Source organism: Chiloscyllium plagiosum, unplaced genomic scaffold (genome assembly GCF_037043375.1).
Source record: "Chiloscyllium plagiosum isolate Xiang-an unplaced genomic scaffold, Cpla_swu_hap1 HiC_scaffold_6, whole genome shotgun sequence".
NCBI lineage: Eukaryota > Metazoa > Chordata > Chondrichthyes > Orectolobiformes > Hemiscylliidae > Chiloscyllium > Chiloscyllium plagiosum.
In genome coordinates this window covers 15,926,962-15,946,145 of record NW_028270144.1, presented here as the reverse complement: position 1 = coordinate 15,946,145, position 19,184 = coordinate 15,926,962, and the positions used below count along the sequence as shown (strand labels likewise).

Sequence of the window (19,184 nt, the reverse complement as noted above, 5' to 3'; positions counted from 1 at the left end):
TTGGATAACAAAATTCTAAAAGCGTCAGATTTGAAATTTTTAAATGAGTCTCAGCTTATTTAACTTCTTTCGGAGGGAGGAGTTCTGGATTTCATGTGTGCTTTCTGACATCAGTCTCAATCTCAGTCTCCAATTTTAAAGGTCCAGTCCCTTGTTCTAGACTTCCCCATTGGGGAAATAGTTTCTCTCTATCTATCCCAACAATTCCTTTGTCTTGAAACCTGAATTAGATCACTCTTCACTGTCTATATTTAATGGAGTACTAACTGAGATTTTGAAATTCACCCTCGGATTAAACCCTTTCACCCCTTTTGTCCTCAACTTAAGTTTTAGGATGAATAATTTTATTTCTGACTTCATCCTCTGCTAAAGAGACATAATTGATGTGAAACAAGCAAAAAGCTAAGGACACTGCTGTGTAGACCAGGACAGTTGCAACAGGTCCAATAAACTAACAAGTATTTTATAGGCCTTTTTCCAAAGGTCTCTCACTAACCTTGATATTTATTCCTATTGCACTGAGATCCTGCCGCAGCAAGTCGCAGGCCTGGAGGAGAGGTTGCCGTTCACTCATCATCTGCTTACGCTTCTCCTTTAGCTTCTGTTTCTCTTCCTGGGACAGCTCTCTGCCTTCACCTGATGCCAGCTCCTGATCATCCACTGCTAGGGCATACTTTCTCACTTCCTGTCGAAAACCAACTAGTTGTTCAGCGACACTGTGAAGGGTGACTGAAGACCGGTCTGCTGCCTGCACCTGGAAAAAAGAAGAAAAGAATACATGCTAAACAAAATCCCAGACCCAGGACAACAATAGAAAGACTAATATTCTGTCTGTAATCATAGTCATACAGCATGGAAACAGGTCTTTTGGCCCAACACATTCATGCTGTTCAGGTTTCCTATAAGAAATTATTTGGCCCATATCCCTCTAAATCTTTGCTATCCATGTACCTGTCCAAATGTCTTTTAAATGATATAATTGTATCCACCTCTATCACTTCCTCTGGCAGCTTGTTCCACATATGCACCATTGTCTGTGAGAAAAAGTTCCCTCTAAGTCTCTTTTAAATCTTTCCCCGTTAGTTTAACTTCTGTTCTCAATAATTACAAGGATTAAACTATTTGCTGTCTGAGAAAAACAAATGCAAAAATTGACCATGAAAACTATAGGATGTGGCCATTTGGAGCAAGCCAATTTAGAGATGCCTCTTGGTTTGTCAATAATTCTTTTAAATTCACCTTGTTCAGATGCTGATCTGATCCCCCTGTGAACAATATTACAATATCTCAACTTCCCTATGGCAAAATATTCCATTTTATTAGAATCCTTGATGCAACAATATTTCAGTTCTTCTTGATTGCTATCTAGATAATTGGTCTTAGTACATTCCTCTTGCTAATGATTCACCAAACAATGGAAAACTCAGTAAATTACACAACGTTATTCTCTCAATATTCTGAAATTCTATAAATTCTCCCTGAATCAGTGGGAAAAAAAACCCCACTTTCCTCCTAAGTACAACCTCTCACTCCCACTATAAGCCTAATGAACTTTGCTTGCAATATTTATCTCATTAACTAAAGAGATGTTTGACAAGGAACAGCCTTAAGAAATATTCAACTATTACAATAACAACTATACGGAATTAGATGGAAAATGCAAAGTAATTTGGGGTTTTATTTAGCAAATCCAGAAATTGCTGAAGAAACTCAGCAGGTCGGGCAGCATCTGCTGAGACAGAATATCTTGAGTCCAAAGACTCTTCTCCAGAACTGAAGTTTGTTTTTCTTTCAGATTTCTAGCATTTGCACTACTTTATTTTATTTTCTGGCTTTTCAAAGTTCCATACGTGGTGTTGTGACATTCTGGAAATGACAAATAATCACTGCTGCCCATCTTTGTTCAAAGTAGTGGAGGGAGATGCAACATACAGAAAACACAGCCCTCTGTGGCAATGTGTACCACAGATTAACCACTCTCTGGCTGAAGAAATTCCTCCTCATTTCAGGGTCATTCCTTCACTTGGAGTCTGTGTTCTCAGGTCATAGCCTCTCCTAATATTAGAATCATCTTCTCCAGTCCACCCTATCCAGGCCTCTCAGTATTCTGTATATTTCAATCAATCAGATCCCCCCCCTCATCCTTCTAAACTCTGAGTACAGACCTAGAGTCCTCAACTGCTCCTCACATGACATCTTTCATCCCCAGGATCATTCTTATAAACCTCCTCTGAACTTCCTCCAATGCTGGCATATCCTTCCTTTGATATGGGGCCCAAAACTGCTCATAACATTCCAAACATGATCTGACCAGAGCTTTATGCAGCCTCAGCAGTACATCCTTGGGCTCTTGTATCCTCGCCCTCTTGAAGTGAATGCTAACATTGTCATTTGCCTTCCTAACTACAAACTGAACTTGCATGTTAACTTTAAGAGAATCCTAAACAGGACTCCCAATTCCCTTTATGCTTCAGATTTCTGAAGCCTTTCCCCACTTAGAAAATAATTTATGCCTCTGTTCTTCCTAACAAAGTGCATAACCTCACACTTTCCCACATTGTATTCCATCTGCCACTTCCTTACACACTGTCCTAGTCTTCTGCAGCCACTCCACTTCCTCAATGCTAACCATCCCTCCATCTATCTTTGTATCATCTGCGAACTTACCAACAATTAATGTATAACATGAATAGCTGTGAACTCCTGCAGGCCTTCACTAGTCACTAGCTGCCATCCTGAAAAAGACGAGGAGAAAGTGAGGTCTGCAGATGCTGGAGATCAGAGCTGAAAATGTGTTGCTGGAACAGCGCAGCAGGTCAGACAGCATCCAGGGAACAGGAGAATCGACGTTTCGGGCATAAGCCCTGAAGAAGGGCTTATGCCCGAAATGTCGACTCTCCTGTTCCCTGGATGCTGCCTGACCTGCTGCGCTGTTCCAGCAACACATTTTCAATCCTGAAAAAGACTCCTTCTCTCCCTTCTGCCAGTCAGCCAATTTTCTACTACCCCAGTCCCTTGCTCCTAACTCATTTTATTTAGCAGCCTCCTGTGTGGCACTTTGTTAAGATTGAATTAGTCTGTGCAAATGTTTTCAACTCTCCTCCCAGCCTTCCTCAATTTACTGCAGCAATGATATTTTTTACCTCAATTTTGCTGAAGCAATATCATTTAATATTGAAAAAAATTATTTTATGAAATCTGTTTAGCATTCAAAGCTGATATGTTTTCTGTTATTTTTTATTTCAGAAACTAATGGTCTCTGGAAAAATGAGGAACACCAACTAACCTCTAGTTTTTCAGATTAAAAAACACTATCTGTTAAGATTATAAAGGTATTATTCAGTAGCAAATAAGAAACATACTGGATCACAGTTTATTCTGAACTTTGCTGAGACTGGCTGTTCAATGTTTTAAAAGGTGTTTAATTTGATTCTCCAAATAAAATGTAACATTGTCAGAGATTCAAGAATTTACAGGGTCACTTTTTTATTCCACATAACTATGTCAGGTGAATAAGAGATGCTTCTAAAGAAAACAAAAACAGACTAAAGATTAGGAAGACAGTAACATGTGCCTTCTTTGCAAACTATCACTAATTTGCATTTGCCCGAATAGACAAGTTCATTCCATTTGTCTCAGAATGTAATTTGTGTAGCAATATTAGAAACTTATATCATAAGCACATGTTCCATGGCAAAATTGATGGCTAAAAGTGGAGTGTTAAACAACCAACTGAGTGCTTTAGAAAGCTTAGGCACCCTTATTAATTACATGCACAAGTACATATATGCATTTTATTCTAGAGGTTCCTTGTTTTTGGAGAGTGTGAAAAAGTCTGACATATCGTCCATATCTGTCACACCAGATTTTTGAGGCTTAACACATAAAATAAACACTAACAATGATCAAATACAAGCTGTATCTGTTAAATGAACAATACTCACTGGCTCAAGTTGACAGGTTCAGAATCTGGGCAAAAGTGAGTACTGCATATGCTGGAGATTAGAGTCAAGAGGTTCAGAATCTGGTTGGTCTGTATCTGAACCATAGCTCCATAACCTTCACACCTCTACCCAAAAAAAACGAACAACTAATCCACTGTTCACTTTTATCAAAATTGGATTCCTCAGGGACTAGAATAGCACACAATGTTTGTGATATATTCTGTTCAAAGCCCCACACTGTCACATACTGTATCCTACTGGGTTTTCTGATGAGTACAAAAGGCACAAGGGAAACAAGATAATAACATCAGTACAGAAACAACAAAAGGAAGTTACACAGAGGAAAAAAAAATCATGCAAAATTGATAGTAATTTCGAGGACAACCACACAGCAGGAGTTGGATGTACATAATGGAGTCTGAAGAACACCCAAAATAAAAAAAAACAAAAGTGAGATGAAAAAGCAATGAAAAATAAAGAAAATATTCTGAAAGACAATATCAGAGCCTGGACAAGTTTAGTGTATTCATAGGAATAGCTGCATTTTCCTTATTTATTGTCCTAATTAAATACAGGTATATCAAATTATAACTACTGGTTACCACATTCTATTCACATTTCAATATTGTGCCCTCTGTGAAAATGCTGGGACCATTGATGGATTAGAATTCTGATTCATTGCAGATAATTTATGTTTGAAAGCTAATAAATGTCTGCACCAAAACAGAAACCTTCCCATGTTCAATCTCTTTCTGTCTGTCTTTTAAATTTCACAAACCTAATTATCCTGGGTTAAAAGTAAGATTTCTGACAGCCTTTAAGAGGTTAAACACTGCACATTTCACTATAGTAAGGTTAATTGACTGGAAACAATCCTTTCTGTGATGCTGTCTTGGATTGGGAAAATTTCCACTATTAATCAATAGAATTCACTCGGTTCTGTACCTGTATTTCCTCAGTCTATAAGAGTTTTGCACTTATTTAGTTTCAAAATAATAAACATGAATGAGAATACAAATTTCAGAACTTGTGCATAGAAAGTCTATGTGGCCAACATTTTTGAAGTAAAATAATAAGAATTAGCTGAATAAGATTCAAGAACAATTATTATTTAGAGATGAGTGAAAAAAAAACCAAATGTGAAAAATATTGTTCATGAACAACAATAGTATTCATGATTTTATTTTTCCAAGTGATCTGAAAACTAGCTGGAGGATAAACTTCAATAACTGATGCAAAACCTATATTTCACTGGAGGAAACATAGCTGACAGAGTGAGAGCAAGAGAGAGAAAGCAAGAGAGCAAGAGATAGAAAGCGAGAGAGAGCACGCGGGAGAGAGTGAGAGTGAGAGAGTGTGCGCGATAGAGAGAGAGAGAGACACCAATAAACAGAGACCAAGACTAATATGTGGAGGTCAGAAGTCTCATAACACCAGATTATAGTCCAACAGATTTATCTGAAATCACAAGCTTTCAGAGCATTGCTCCTTCATCAGGGAAGTGAAGAGAAACACACAGGCGCAGAATTTATAGACAGGGAGATCAAAAGATTGTAAAAATGGCGCCAGTGGAGTGTCAATAGCTGAAAAGCAAGTGAAAGGATGATCTATAATCCAATTAATTGAGGCAGAGAGATAATTACAAAAAACATATAAGGTGGTGCTGGAGACAAACCAAATGGCTATAATAACATGAAAGGTATAAGTGTCGCATGCCGACAGTCTAACCAAAGTAACAAGTGATCCGAAACTGTACAAACTAATTAAGGTAGAGAAATCATAACAAGTTACCAATTAATTTCAATACAAATTAATTGGATTATATGTCATCCCTTCACTTGCTATTCAGTTGGTGATGCTTTACTCACACCGTCTGACACTTTTGAACACCAGCAGAGATTATCATTCAGTATGCCAACACTCCATCCACACCATCTGCATGATCTTTTGATCTCACTGTCTATAAATTCTGGGCCTGTGTGCTTCTCTTCACTTCCCCGATGAAGGAGCAGTGCTCTGAAAGCTTGTGATTTCAAATAAACCTGTTGGACTGTAACCTGGTGGAGTGTGACTTCTGACCTTGTCCACTCCAGTGCAACACCAGCACCTCCATATCATAGATTTCCTTAGACTGAGACATAATAAACAATTGTCCATAGAAAGCTAAATACTTCCTCATCCATTGGTAGGGGAAACGCTGGTTAACGTTACTATAAAAATAACCTAAGATCCTTATTTTCAAATTCTGTTGTTAAACATCTCTCATGCCACTTGCAAACATCTGTGCCCCAACAACCCCATAACCTCTGACTCCCCACAACCTACTATCATTAAAATCTAGCACATGGACATCACACTGCAGAATATGAACCACACAAAGGGAAAGTGAGGCAATCAGGTCAGAGTACTCTTTCTAATCTAGAAAACAAGCCCATTATCATCTGCAAAATCTCATCAAAGACCAATAATACAGTCCTCCCTGTATAAAGCAGAACATCATATTTATAAAGCAATAAATTAGCACTTAAGACAACATGTGTTTCAAAAGCACAGAAAGCACAGGAACCTGCCAGTCAATATATTGAATAAAGAGGGAGCAATTAACATGCTGTGCCAATGGTAGTGAAAGCAAGCCCATATACCAACCTCACAATATAAATCTGTAAAAATTAATATTTAACAAAAATATAGTCTGCCCTGCCCTAGAGATCTAAGTAACCTGTCTGTGATAATTGCCATGGCTGAACTCCAAGAACCAGGTTATTCAATTGAAGGTTCCCTCGTCCAACTGGGAAAGCACTTGTTAACAATGGAACACAAACTATGCAGCTGATCTGACCATAACTCTGACCTGAATAAGACTCAGACTCTACACTCACTGAAGGTGTACAATGGAAATATCTGAAATTCTCTCATTCAACCCACTGCAATGTTCAATCTTATTTGGAATCTGTTGGATAAAGATGTGATTGGAATGCTAGAAACTCATCAGTGTTTCCCAGTCATGGAGTCATACAGCACAGGAAACACCATTCAGTCCACTGAAAGCAATCCAATCAGTCCCACCCTATCCCCATGGCCCTGTAAGTTTATTACCCTCTAGTGTCCATTTACTTTCCAGCCATGACTGTATTTATAGCACCAGGGATTAACACTTTATCAAGTGTTGAACCAAATAAAAGAACAAGATTTGGATGCATTTTCTTAGTTGAACAAGGCTTGTAAGAGCCAAACCAAGATATTTAGCTTGCTTTCACTGTAGCTAGTCATAGAATAGAATCATAGAATCCCAACAGTGTGGAATCAGTTCATTCAGCTCTTTTGAGTACACACAGACCTTCCCAAGAGCATCCCAACCAAACCTTATCCCTGTAACCCCACATTTCCCATGGCTAATCCACCTAGCCTGCACATTCCTGGACATTGGGCAATTTACCATTGGTCAATCCTTTTAACCTGCATATCTTTGGACTATGGGAGGAAATTGGAACACCCGGAAAACCCACACAGTCACAGGCAGAATGTGCTCCACAAACTCCACACAGACGCTCGCTCGAGGCTAGAATTGAACCTTGGTCTCTGGTACTGTGCTAACCACTGAGCCACTGCGTATGACCTACTCTGAACAATTAAGGGAATTAAAGTTCAGAGTTTCAGCAGAGTTCAATCATGCCTGACTAACCGTTCCCAAATAGTTCAAAAACAAACAACAACTACTGAAGGAAGGTTCACGCTTCTGCTGGATGGAGATTTTAATACTCTCCACAGTGAGTTATCTTTTAATGAAGTCTAGTCTAACCATATAAACTGCTAGGACCACTGTCCAGAACCATAATAAACACTGCAGTAGTTTTCACCCAGCTGATCAAGCACCTAATGGAAGTACACTGCAATCCTTTTGCTAACTCAATGATAGAAAATTAAAACAATGCAGAGGATGGGCAAACTGGAGGAAAATCAAAATTAAAAAACCTAAGGAACAGAAAGGAAGTGCATTAGAACCATAAAGTGTTGCATTATAAAAGATATTTCATTGTCTCTGCTGGCTCTTTGAAACCGCTATCCAACTGATCCATTCCCTGCTGATTTCCCAATGCCAAAACTGTTTCCTCCTTCAAGCAATTATTCAATTCCTTTTTAAAGTTATGACTGAATCCATTTCCAACATCTTTTTGTACATTCCACCTTGTGTTTAAAACTTTGTGTGCCTGCACCACTGATTCTTCTGTAAATTACTGCAAATGTGTGTTCTCTAATTACGGTTTCTCTTGCCCCTGAACATAGTTTCCTCTAATGAATTGGTGACAACTTGTACAGTAGGAAATAAAATGTTTGGGTGGATTTAAAAGATCCCACTGCCACAATTTAACTAAGAGCAGAGAAAGTCTTCCTGTTGTTCTAGTCAACATATATACCTCAATCCACATAATCAATGGCAGATCATGTGGTCACAATTTCAAAGTCTCTGCGTGGAATCCTGCTGTGCACAATAATCACTGCTTTGAATTTGACACTGTTACAGTGACTACACCTCAGAAGTATTTTTTTGATTGTAATATACCTTGAGACACTGAGATTACATTAGGCACCATATAAATGTTTGTGTAACTTTTCCTCTATTTGCAGTCCAACACAGGTATCTTAAATTGTCAGATTAAGACTATGACGCTTTCAAAAAAAAGAGTGCTCATTACACTATTATAGATTCTACCAAGATATTTTGAGCGCTGAACTTGAAAAACACTGTGGCATTCAGAGTAGCATTCAGCTATCCAATCAATAAAATCCTGCTCCAGAATGTGACTGGCTAAAGCTTTGTTACAAAGTAAAGCTGCCTTAATTAACAATTAAAGCATTATTCCAGGAATTGAGTGCTTCATCAAGGCTGACACTTTGTTTCAGTACTGAGAGAGTGCTGCACTGTTGGAAAGGCAGTGCTGAGAGCGTGCAGCCCTGCTGAATAGGCAGATGGAAGGAGTGCTGAACTGCCGGAAGGTTACCACTGAAAGAATGCTACACTGTTGAAGTGACACTGTTGAAGTGCCAGTATTGAGTGAACACTGCAATGTCGAAGGATCAGTTCTTGAGGAGTATTACATTATTAGAAGGCCATTTTGAAGAAGTACTAGAGGGTCAATGTGGAAGGAACATTGCAAAATCAATAGGTTGTATGGAGGGAGTGCTGCAGCGTTATAGGAAGAGTACAGTCGGAACACTGCACTGTCAAAACAGCAATTCTGAGAGTTTGCTGTTCTGTCAGGTAACAGGACTGAGGAAGGACTGAACTGCTAGAACTACAATACTGAGTAATGAGGTTGTGCTGAATTGTCAGAAGGTCAGTATTGATGGAGCACTGCAATGTTGCAGAGCCAATAATGAGGGAATACTGCTGTGTTGGAGGGTTAATACTGAAGGAACGATGCAGAGTCAGAAGGGTTGTGTTGATGGAGCAATGTTGGAATATGAGCACTGAGGGACTGTTGGAGGCAGTACTGAGGGTGCACTACGTTATCAAATGTTGCAGAGATTCAGGTAGATCAACAAAAAACCCCACAAATTCCTGGTGAGTTTAATAATTTCAGAAAACTGTGTTCAAAAAGATAGACCAGTTTTTATAATCTCAGAATATCTCAAGACATTTTACAGTCAATTAAGCCCTTTTGGGCTGTATCACTGTAACATAGAAAACTGTTTAAAGTTTTGCTTGCTCCAACAGTTATCACTGATTACTATTTTCACTATTTCCTTCATCGTTCCCTTGCTAAGGGTCCACCATTAGCCAATTTGTAAATTTAGTCTACAAAATGGAAAGTGAACTTCTGCCCTTGCTGTTCATGCTGGCATTTACTCTCCATCATAAATAACGAGCATGGAGAACATTGACATCAAGAATTCAGCAGTAAATAAACTAAGGTAATTCCTCACCCACAGTGTTCAATCCACAAACAAGTAAAATGCAAGGCAATGAAGATCACCTGTAACTAAGATCTTTGTTGGCTACGTAGAATAGTCGATCTTCTGTAATTACACCGGCACCACTCCCCACCTCTTCCTCTGCTACGTTGATGACTGCATTAGCACCACCTCGTGCTCCCGTGAGGAGGTTGAGCAATTCATCAACTTCACCAACACATTCCACCCTGACCTTAAATTTACCTGGACCATCTCTGACACCTCCCTCCCCTTCCTGGACCTCTCCATCTCCATTAATGACGACCGACTTGACACTAACATTTTTTACAAACCCACCGACTCCCACAGCTGCCTGGATTACACCTCTTCCCACCTCATGCAAAAATGCCATCCCATATTCCCAATTCCTCCGCCCGCATCTGCTCCCAAGAGGACCATTCCACCACAGAACACACCAGATGGCCTCCTTCTTTAGAGACCGCAATTTCCCTTCCCACGTGTTAAAGATGCCCTCCAACGCATCTCGTCCACATCCCGCACCTCCGTCCTCAGATCCAACCCCTCCAACCGTAACAAGGACAGAATGCCCCTGGTGCTCACCTTCCACCCTACCAACCTTCGCATAAACCAAATCATCCGCCGACATTTCCGTCACCTCCAAAAAGACCCCACCACCAGGGATATATTTCCCTCCCCACCCCTTTCCGCCTTCCGCAAAGACCGTTCCCTCCGTGACTACCTGGTCAGGTCCACGCCCCCCTACAACCCACCCTCCCATCCTGGCACCTTCCCCTGCCACCGCAGGAACTGCAAAACCTGCGCCCACACCTCCTCCCCCACCTCCATCCAAGGCCCGAAAGGAGCTGGAACACTTCAACCCCAGGGCATCAATGTGGACTTCAACAGTTTCCTCATTTCCCCTTCCCCCACCTCACCCTAGTTCCAAACTTCCAGCTCAGCACTGTCCCCATGACTTGTCCTACCTGCCTATCTTCCTTTCCACCTATCCACTCCACCCTCCCCCCGCCCCCGACCTATCACCTTCATTCCCTCCCCTGTACTCTATGCTACTTTCTCCCCACCCCCACCCTCCTCTAGCTTATCTCTCCACGCTTCAGGCTCTCTGCCTTTATTCCTGATGAAGGGCTTTTGCCTGAAATGTTGATTTTACTGCTCCTCGGATGCTGCCTGAACTGCTATACTCTTCCAGCACCACTAATCCAGAATCTTGAATCACAGTCAATTTAAAAACAGAAGAAAAGTGTGGATGCCTCAGGCATATCTTGGAGAATCTGTTAATGGAATATCCTTTTCCTGCAAGCCAATACGAAAAGCTCAAGAAGTGAATGTCTCGGTTGACTTCGACTTTACGCAAAACCTACAATACTTCTATAATATATGGAAACCACACAAGAATTTCTAAATTGCAGTTACTTACCTGACTTTGTCCAAGAGAAATACCAACAACATCCAAGAATCGCTCTAAATAAGAGATTATTGCCCCAAACACAGCCGGACTCCTGGGGTAGTCACCTTCCTGTCATGAACATAAAGAGCTGACCATTACGTATTTTGGGAGGATCAAATGTCAGCAACAGAATACATACATATTCATTCCAAGTGCTTACTGATCTCAGAACTAACACTAATTCTATTTGACCCTGAACTGCTCCAACTCTGGATTGCCTAAATGGATATTTTACATTCACCGAAGGACACATAGCACCTCGATTTAACATCTCAGCCAATAACGCATTAGTCACTGTGATACTTCCTTAGGACTATGTCTGACAATGCAGTGTTCCCTCAGTACTGACCTTCCAAAATGCAGCCCATTCTGAAGTGCTATTGGGAATCACTCTTGGAAATAGAATCATGGAGCAATAACCTAACCAATGCTAATCCCACACAAATCACTGGTTGAAATATATTTAGAATACTGTGTGTAGTTTTCTACGGTGGGAAAGTCTATGCAAGGTTACAGGAGGGATTAGTGTAATATCAGCAATAGGCAGCTCGAGTTATAAAGAGGGACCAGAGAAACTGGAAAGTTTCACTCTAAAATAGAAAAGTTCAAAATTAAGAAAGATTTTGATAAAGTAAATAATTAACTTTCACCAGTCAGTGAGTGGGCAACCAGGTTAATAGGAAAATGCAAAAGCCCAAGTATGGAGAATGCATTCTTTTGTTAACTCAGTGGATTATTAGAAGACAAATGATTTTCTAGAAAAATTGTTGAAAGGCTTTTGAAAGAATTGATAAATACTTTGAAGAAAAAAAATTTAAAATGTAGAATGGAAAAATGCCAGTGAATGGGGTGAATATGGGTGGTCCTTTCAGAGTCGACAGGCGCAATGTGCTAAAATCCAACTGTGTGGCATCATTCCATTATTAAATCAATTAGTCTTTTTGTATTTTACGCACAGTTTCAGCAAACCCTTTCAAGCATTAGAGTATGATTTCTTGGTGCCCATTTGAAGCCAGTAATTGTCAGCCACCCATAGGTCTGAACAGTGGCTTAGTGGAGAAATTATATCTGTTGCCTGTTATTTACACTGCCCATAAGATCCTGTCCTTCAGGGGAAAGATATTCCCTTCTGTTTCCTTGTGAAGAGGCAGACTTAATCGTCTCAATATTTCCTGATTGAGTTCCCTGGGATGTGCATCTTCTTGACCGCTGCCTTCTTTTCCTGCCCCTCTTTCAACAGTGACCAATCCCAGGTATTTTGCCAATTGTCACACTGCAATCAGTGGCTGTAGTTATGTTGAGTCATATCTCAGATAGATTACACAATTTCAAACAGAATGACATGGAATGTCCAACAATGAAACAGGCCATTCAGCCATCTAGTTTATGCCAACATTTATGCTTAACAGCAGTTTAGCGAAGTTATGACTTGCACTGAATTAGCTTCTAAACTGAAAAGCAACAGTTCATTTCCAATTAATGCACAGGAGAAGTAATGCCCCTGAGCCTCTCATGTTTCCCATTCCTTCTCAAGAGAGCAGTGACACTAACCATCAAAGCTCAGTACAAGACCCTGCTTCACCTCAACAATCCTAATGATGGTTTCGAAAAAAATCCAATACACTAATCACGACCTTACTCTGAATAATGCACTACCTTCACAGGATTGTAAAATCCTAATGGGTTACCTTGGCAACTGCTTGAAGCTGTCTGTTGCCATGGTGAATGAGGTTCATAATTGAATCAGTAGCCCCTGGGGTGTCAAAATCATCAGCAAAGGCAGCCTGCACATTGACTTTAGTTGCATTTAACCTGGATACAAAACAAAGAAGCAAAGAGCACACATAATACATGCTAAAAATAAAGAATGATCTATATATTTTTTAAGCAAAGACAACAAAGGCATTATAAAATGATTTTTATTGAAAGCAGCTGAAAATGATTGTAGCCCAAAGAATGAAACTAGAGGGATAACGGTGTGATCCTACACTCCCAGCAGGGAACATTACTCTCAAGAAAACTGGGCACTGCAGCAATTGGCTTTTGTTTTTGATTAAAATGGAAATTTACAAGTGCTCCCAGAGAATATGCTTCCTTGGCAGCACTAGATCAGGTGGTCAATCCCTTCGTCCTTACTGGTTTTTGATCAATATGCTGGTGAATTTATTTGAGCTGACATTGCAGGAAGACGATCATTTTTGAAACGTGTTTCTACTTGCTGGATTAGCTCAGCTTTGTAACACAGAGCAGAGCATGTAGCAACACAGTGAATTTTGAACCCTTTAAAGAGCCTCTCTCCTAAAGTAAAACGACACAAAACTCAAAGGGATCATGAAGTACAGTGTTTTCGGGTGTGCAAATGGTCGTGGGTTCAAGTCTCACACCTGAGCAAAACAAAAAAACTAGTTTGACGCTTCAGTGCAATGTTGAACGAACTTAGTGCTGCTGGAAATTTGGTTTTTGGATGATTTCGGTTTCAAATAAAATCAAGGGAAAGTTCCTGAGTTTCTTCAGCCAATACTTATTGTTTGTTTCAGCTCAAAACAGTTTAGAACATTGCTGTTTGTGGGAATTTACTGTGAGTAAATCAGCACCTATAATATAATTACTAAATTTCAAACATACATTGTTGGTTGTATAGCATGTTGGGTTGCTCTCAAGCTGTGAAAGGCAAGATAGAAATACAAATCTTTCCTTTTGTTTACCATACCTCTCCCATAATAGAGTTTCGTCAACCGATGGGCAGATCAATTGTCCTCTCATGTAAGCAGATGCATCGTCAATAAAAGCTGAAATGGAATGCAGAAGGTTTCCAGCTTCTGCCATGCTTTCATCACTGTATTCCACAGCTACAATTCAAACAGTACAGATTCAGCAAGGTTTTCCTGTCAGATATAAACACTTTATTTTAAACTGTTAAAGCTTTCATACCTGATCTGTACTTTGAGAGAAGACAAAACATTCGAAACTGATCTGCAGAGAACTTTTCCAAGACTTTCTGGTTAATAATCAGAGAAATTACAAAGTTATCACTTGTGCATTACATTACAAACCAATGCTAAGTATTAAAAGCACTGTCTAACGAGGCACAGTGAGAAGAATTGACAATTCATGCAATATAATCATTAGGCTGTAACCAGAAAATGTGCTCCACAGCTAGAACTGAGTACAGTACAGAAACATGCCTTTCAATCCAACCTGGTCATGGTGTCTACACCCCAGTCAAATCTCTCCCTATATCATATTTCATCTCATCCTAACAACCCAAACATAACCTCACAGGCCCCCCCAGCATTGGTTTGGAGTCCTATAAAATTCTCCAGGTGACATCCAATCCACACCAACCTGGCTGAAATATTATGGGGTGGGGGCGCAGAACTGGTGATGTCTATGCTGGTCTGTCTGCTCTCGCTCAATTGAGGCCTTCAAAAGTGGGCAATTAATAGTCAGCCTCAACTGTGAGGCTGGTGGGAAGAGTTTGGGGGGAGGTGTCTACCTGAACCTCAGGGGAAGGGTCCCTCACCAGGCACCTCCACAGGATTGCCTGCAGGTCCTCCCTCACTTCCTGGTCTCTCCATCGAGATCCGCACACTACTCCTCTGCCATGAATTCCCTCCTGCATTTATGTTTATTTGTCAATTTCCTTATTTTCAAAATAGTTATTGCATATACAGTGAATCAGATGAGCCAAATCTCTCAGCATGTGCTGCATCTCCTTTCTGCTTTACCCATTTCCATCTAAAATCATACCTTTCTTGCACCTCTAGTAGCAAAAGATCTGATTCCAGTCATATTTTTTATTTGTTTGGGTTCCCCACCTCATTGCCATTCTGCATTCTTTGCTATTGAGGTGCTTGAACCGCAACTTTGGAAGTATGCACAAGGCAAGGTCACTGCGGTGGTGATAGATTATTGTTATTAGGGTGGGGAGAATTAATGTCCTGCCAAGTATTTCTCAAATCTTCACAGCCAGCTTAAGGCTCCTTTGTAGGGCTAGCACAAGTCTTCTCCATTATGTTATGTATTTGCACAGCTACACGAAAAAAAATTAAGACAAAGGCACACCAGAAAACCAATAGAAGGTATGGTGCCGCAGCCCATCTGAGATTGGCTCCTTAGTGAACATTATTGTGCCTGATATTTAGGATGCTGGGAGGTGGGGAGGGGAGGAGGAGAAGGCAGATAAGAAGCCTGATATTGTGGTGGTGACATTTGTGAAATCACAATTTCCTAACCTCTGTTTATAATCACTTATGATGTGGAAGACCTGGTGTTGGACTGGGGTGAACAAAGATAAAAATCACACAACACCAGGTTATAGTCCAACAGATTTATTTGGGAAGCATAAGCTTTCGGAGCGCTACTCCTTCATCAGGTAGTTATGGAGCAGGACCATAAGACGTAGAATTTATAGCAAAAGAGTACAGTGTTATGCAACTGAAATGATATATTGAACAAACCTAAATTGCTGTTAAGTCTTTCATCTTTTAGATTGGGTTACGGGTTTTGTGGAAGTCATAAAATATTACGTGGATTGACTGCTTGCACATTGTGTGCTTTTTGAGCAAAGTAGAACGTATCTGCAAATGCAAATTCACCCCATAGACTTATGTGTGTGTGTGCATTTGCATGAGAGAGAGAGACAGTGTGAGGATGTGCATGTGTGAGTGTGCATGAGAGATTGTGTTCGCGTGTGTACATGCTTCATAAAGTGTGTGTGCGTGTGATGGAGTATAAGCCTGTGAGAGGGTGTGAGTGTGGGGTGTGTATGTGTGTGTGTATGAGAGAGAGTGTGTGAATGAGAGAGGGTCTGCGTGAGTGTGTAAGTCTGAAAGAGAGTGTGTGTATATAGTGTAGTGGGGTCACCTGTAGTGTGACATGAATCCAAGTCCCAGTTGAGACCATCCTCATGGGTTCTGCACTTGGCTATCAGCCTCTGCTTGGCCACTGTGCGTTGTTGCGTATCCTGAAGTTCGTCTTGGAGGATGGCCACCCAAAGATCAGAGGCCGTATGTCCCTCCCACTTTGGAAATAGAACCAGTCTGACTCAAGATTGGGATACAGATAGACTCTAACCCTCACACCTTTAATGCATTGTCTGAGCTGTCACTTTTTTTTAAATAAAACCTTAAGTTATCTCTAGAATGTGACTTGACAGAAGTACTGGGATTTACATATTAATGAACCAAAACCTGCAATCCATTCTAAAAGATAAAAGACTTAACAGCAGTGTAGGTTTGTTCAATATATCATTTCAGTTCATCACACTGTAATTTTTTGCTATAAATTCTGTGTCTTATGGTCCTGCTCCACAGCGAAACGACGGTTGGAGGAAGAACGCCTCATCTTCCGGCTAGGAACCCTCCAACCACAAGGGATGAACTCGGATTTCACCAGTTTCCTCATTTCCCCTCCCCCCAGCCTGTCTCAGTCAAATCCATCAAATTCAGCACCGCCTCCCTAACCTGCAATCTTCTTCCCGACCTCTCCGCCCCCACCCCAATCTGTCCTATCACCCTCACCTTGACCTTTTTCCACCTATCACATTTCCGACGCCCCTCCCCCAAGTCCCTCCTCCCTATCTTTTATCTTAGCCTGCTGGACAAACTTTCCTCATTCCTGAAGAAGGGCTAATGCCCGAAACGTCGATTCTCCTGTTCCCTAGATGCTGCCTGACCTGCTGCGCTTCTCCAGCAACACATTTCCATCTCTGATCTCCAGCATCTGCAGACCTCATTTTCTCTGTTGGACTATAACCTGGTGTTGTGTGCTTTTTAAATCTAATCACTTAGGCATTTTGCATTGTGCTTGGAATGCCTAGGCTTCAACAAGTGATCATACAGGCAAGAGTAAGCCATTTGATCCTTTTAGTTACTCTGCCATTAAAAAAAGATCATGGTTGTTCTCATTGTGGTCTCATAGACATTTCTGCCTGCTCCCAATAACCTTTTATTCTCTTGATTTGATTTATTGCTGTCACATGTATCTAAGTATAGTGAAAAGTTTTGTTTCGCAAACATTACAGGCAGATCATAACATACAAGGTCACATGGATCATAGCGTGTTTATACAGAGTGAGGCATACAAAGTTACAGCTGCACAGGAGGTGCACAAAAGCAAGATCAACATTAGATTTGAAATTAGACAGGTCCATTCAGCAGGAGGAGGTTTAAAAGTGCAAAACTGTTGTAAGAAGTGTGAGAATAAGATCTGTTTTAGAGAGCTCACAAAGAGTCACCTGGTGTCAGCACCATTTTGGGATTCTGTTAATCAAGAATGCAGCAAGTGTTTGCAGTTCGAGCAGCTTCAGCTCACATTTGATGAAATCTGCTGAACAACAGACACTGCAATGCATCAGGGAGGGGAAATATTACCGGATTCTTTGTAGCAGGAGGCTGTCATGCCTCTTAGGGTTAGACTGGCTGTTGGTCAATGTAGAGGGACAACAGTGTTAGACAGCAAGTGAGGCAGGTAATGGGACCCATAGGGCACGAGTGCAAGAGAACCAGTCTTAGCAATTTCCAACAAATTTGAAGTTCTTTCAACTTATCTGGATGACAGCAAGGGCTGCAGGAGGAATGAGCCAACTGACCATGCCACATGAAATGAGGAAAATGGAGAAATCCGAGTTCATCCCCTGTGGTTGGAGGGTTCCTAGGCGAAAGCTGAGGCGCTCTTCCTCCAACCATTGTGTTGCTATGGTCTGGCGATGGAGGAGTCCAAGGACAAGGTCTATATTGGGGAGACAAGCCACCTACTTGCAGAACGTTTCAGAGAACACCTCTGGGACACCCAGACCAACCAACCCAACCACCCCGTGGCTCAACACTTCAACTCCCCCTCCCACTCCACCAAGGACATGCAGGTCCTTGGACTCCTCCATCGCCAGACCATAGCAACACGATGGTTGGAGGAAGAGCGCCTCATTTTTCGCCTAGGAACCCTCCAACCACAAGGGATGAACTCGGATTTCTCCAGTTTCCTCATTTCCCCTCCCCCACCTTGTCTCAGTCAAATCCCTCGAACTCAGCACCGCCTTCCTAACCTGCAATCTTCTTCCTGACCTCTCGCCCCCACCCCCACTCCGGCCTATCACCCTCACCTTGACCTCCTTCCACCTATCGCATTTGCAATGCCACTCCCCCCTACCTTTTATCTTAGCCTGCTGGACACACTTTCCTCATTCCTGAAGAAGGGTTCATGCCCGAAACATCGATTCTCCTGCTCCTTGGATGCTGCCTGACCTGCTGCGCCTTTCCAGCAACACATTTTCAGCTCTGATCTCCAGCATCTGCAGTCCTCACTTTCCCCTCTAGTTTGTGAGCACTGGCATCAGTACTGGGAAATGTAGGAGCTGTTCCATTGGGATTGTCTCCACTCAAGCCTGTACCCTCACCAATTCCATAACTAGGAAAATTGAGAGGATTTTAATCTGAATAGTCAAGGCAAGGAATCAAATTTAGGAAGATGCAACAAATAAAAGAGGAGACTCAAGGCAAAGAGGAAGACATCAATAAAAAAATAAAGATGGTGACAGAAAGGGATAGATAGTGTAAATCTACAAGTCAACTAATAAATACAACTAGCATTTACAGAGAGGCAAACAATAGAACTAAGGGCTCCAAAAGCACTCTGTATTCTGATTGTGAATAATAGCAGCCTTTGAAACAAACTGGATGCATGTAGAAAGAAAACAGAAGTGATTAAGTATGAGCTGATAGCCATTATAGAGACATGACTGCCAAATGACAGTCTGGATTGAATCTGGAAACGTACAGGACACTTTGAAATAACAGGAAAGTAGGAAAAAGGTGGATGAGTGGCTCTGTTAATTAATGATAATATGAGCACAATACAGA

General features: G+C 41.1%; 1 protein-coding gene across 4 annotated transcripts in view; it reads right to left on the bottom strand.

Annotated features, from left to right (window-relative positions):
* cars2 (cysteinyl-tRNA synthetase 2, mitochondrial) overlaps positions 1-19,184 on the bottom strand; it is a 61,907-nt gene that overhangs the window by 5,441 nt on the left and 37,282 nt on the right. For 2 of the 4 annotated variants that reach the window (XM_087987903.1, XM_087987902.1), the window contains exons 10-14: positions 14,257-14,323; positions 14,036-14,174; positions 13,014-13,137; positions 11,296-11,394; positions 497-754 (exon numbers count right to left, since the gene is read on the bottom strand). In XM_087987903.1, coding sequence (XP_087844029.1) covers positions 497-754; positions 11,296-11,394; positions 13,014-13,137; positions 14,036-14,174; positions 14,257-14,323 — 687 coding nt within the window. Of the gene's footprint in view, positions 1-496; positions 755-2,667; positions 2,736-11,295; positions 11,395-13,013; positions 13,138-14,035; positions 14,175-14,256; positions 14,324-19,184 lie in introns of those variants that run through there. The other 2 variants (XR_015757401.1, XM_087987904.1) reach the window with 2 other exon arrangements.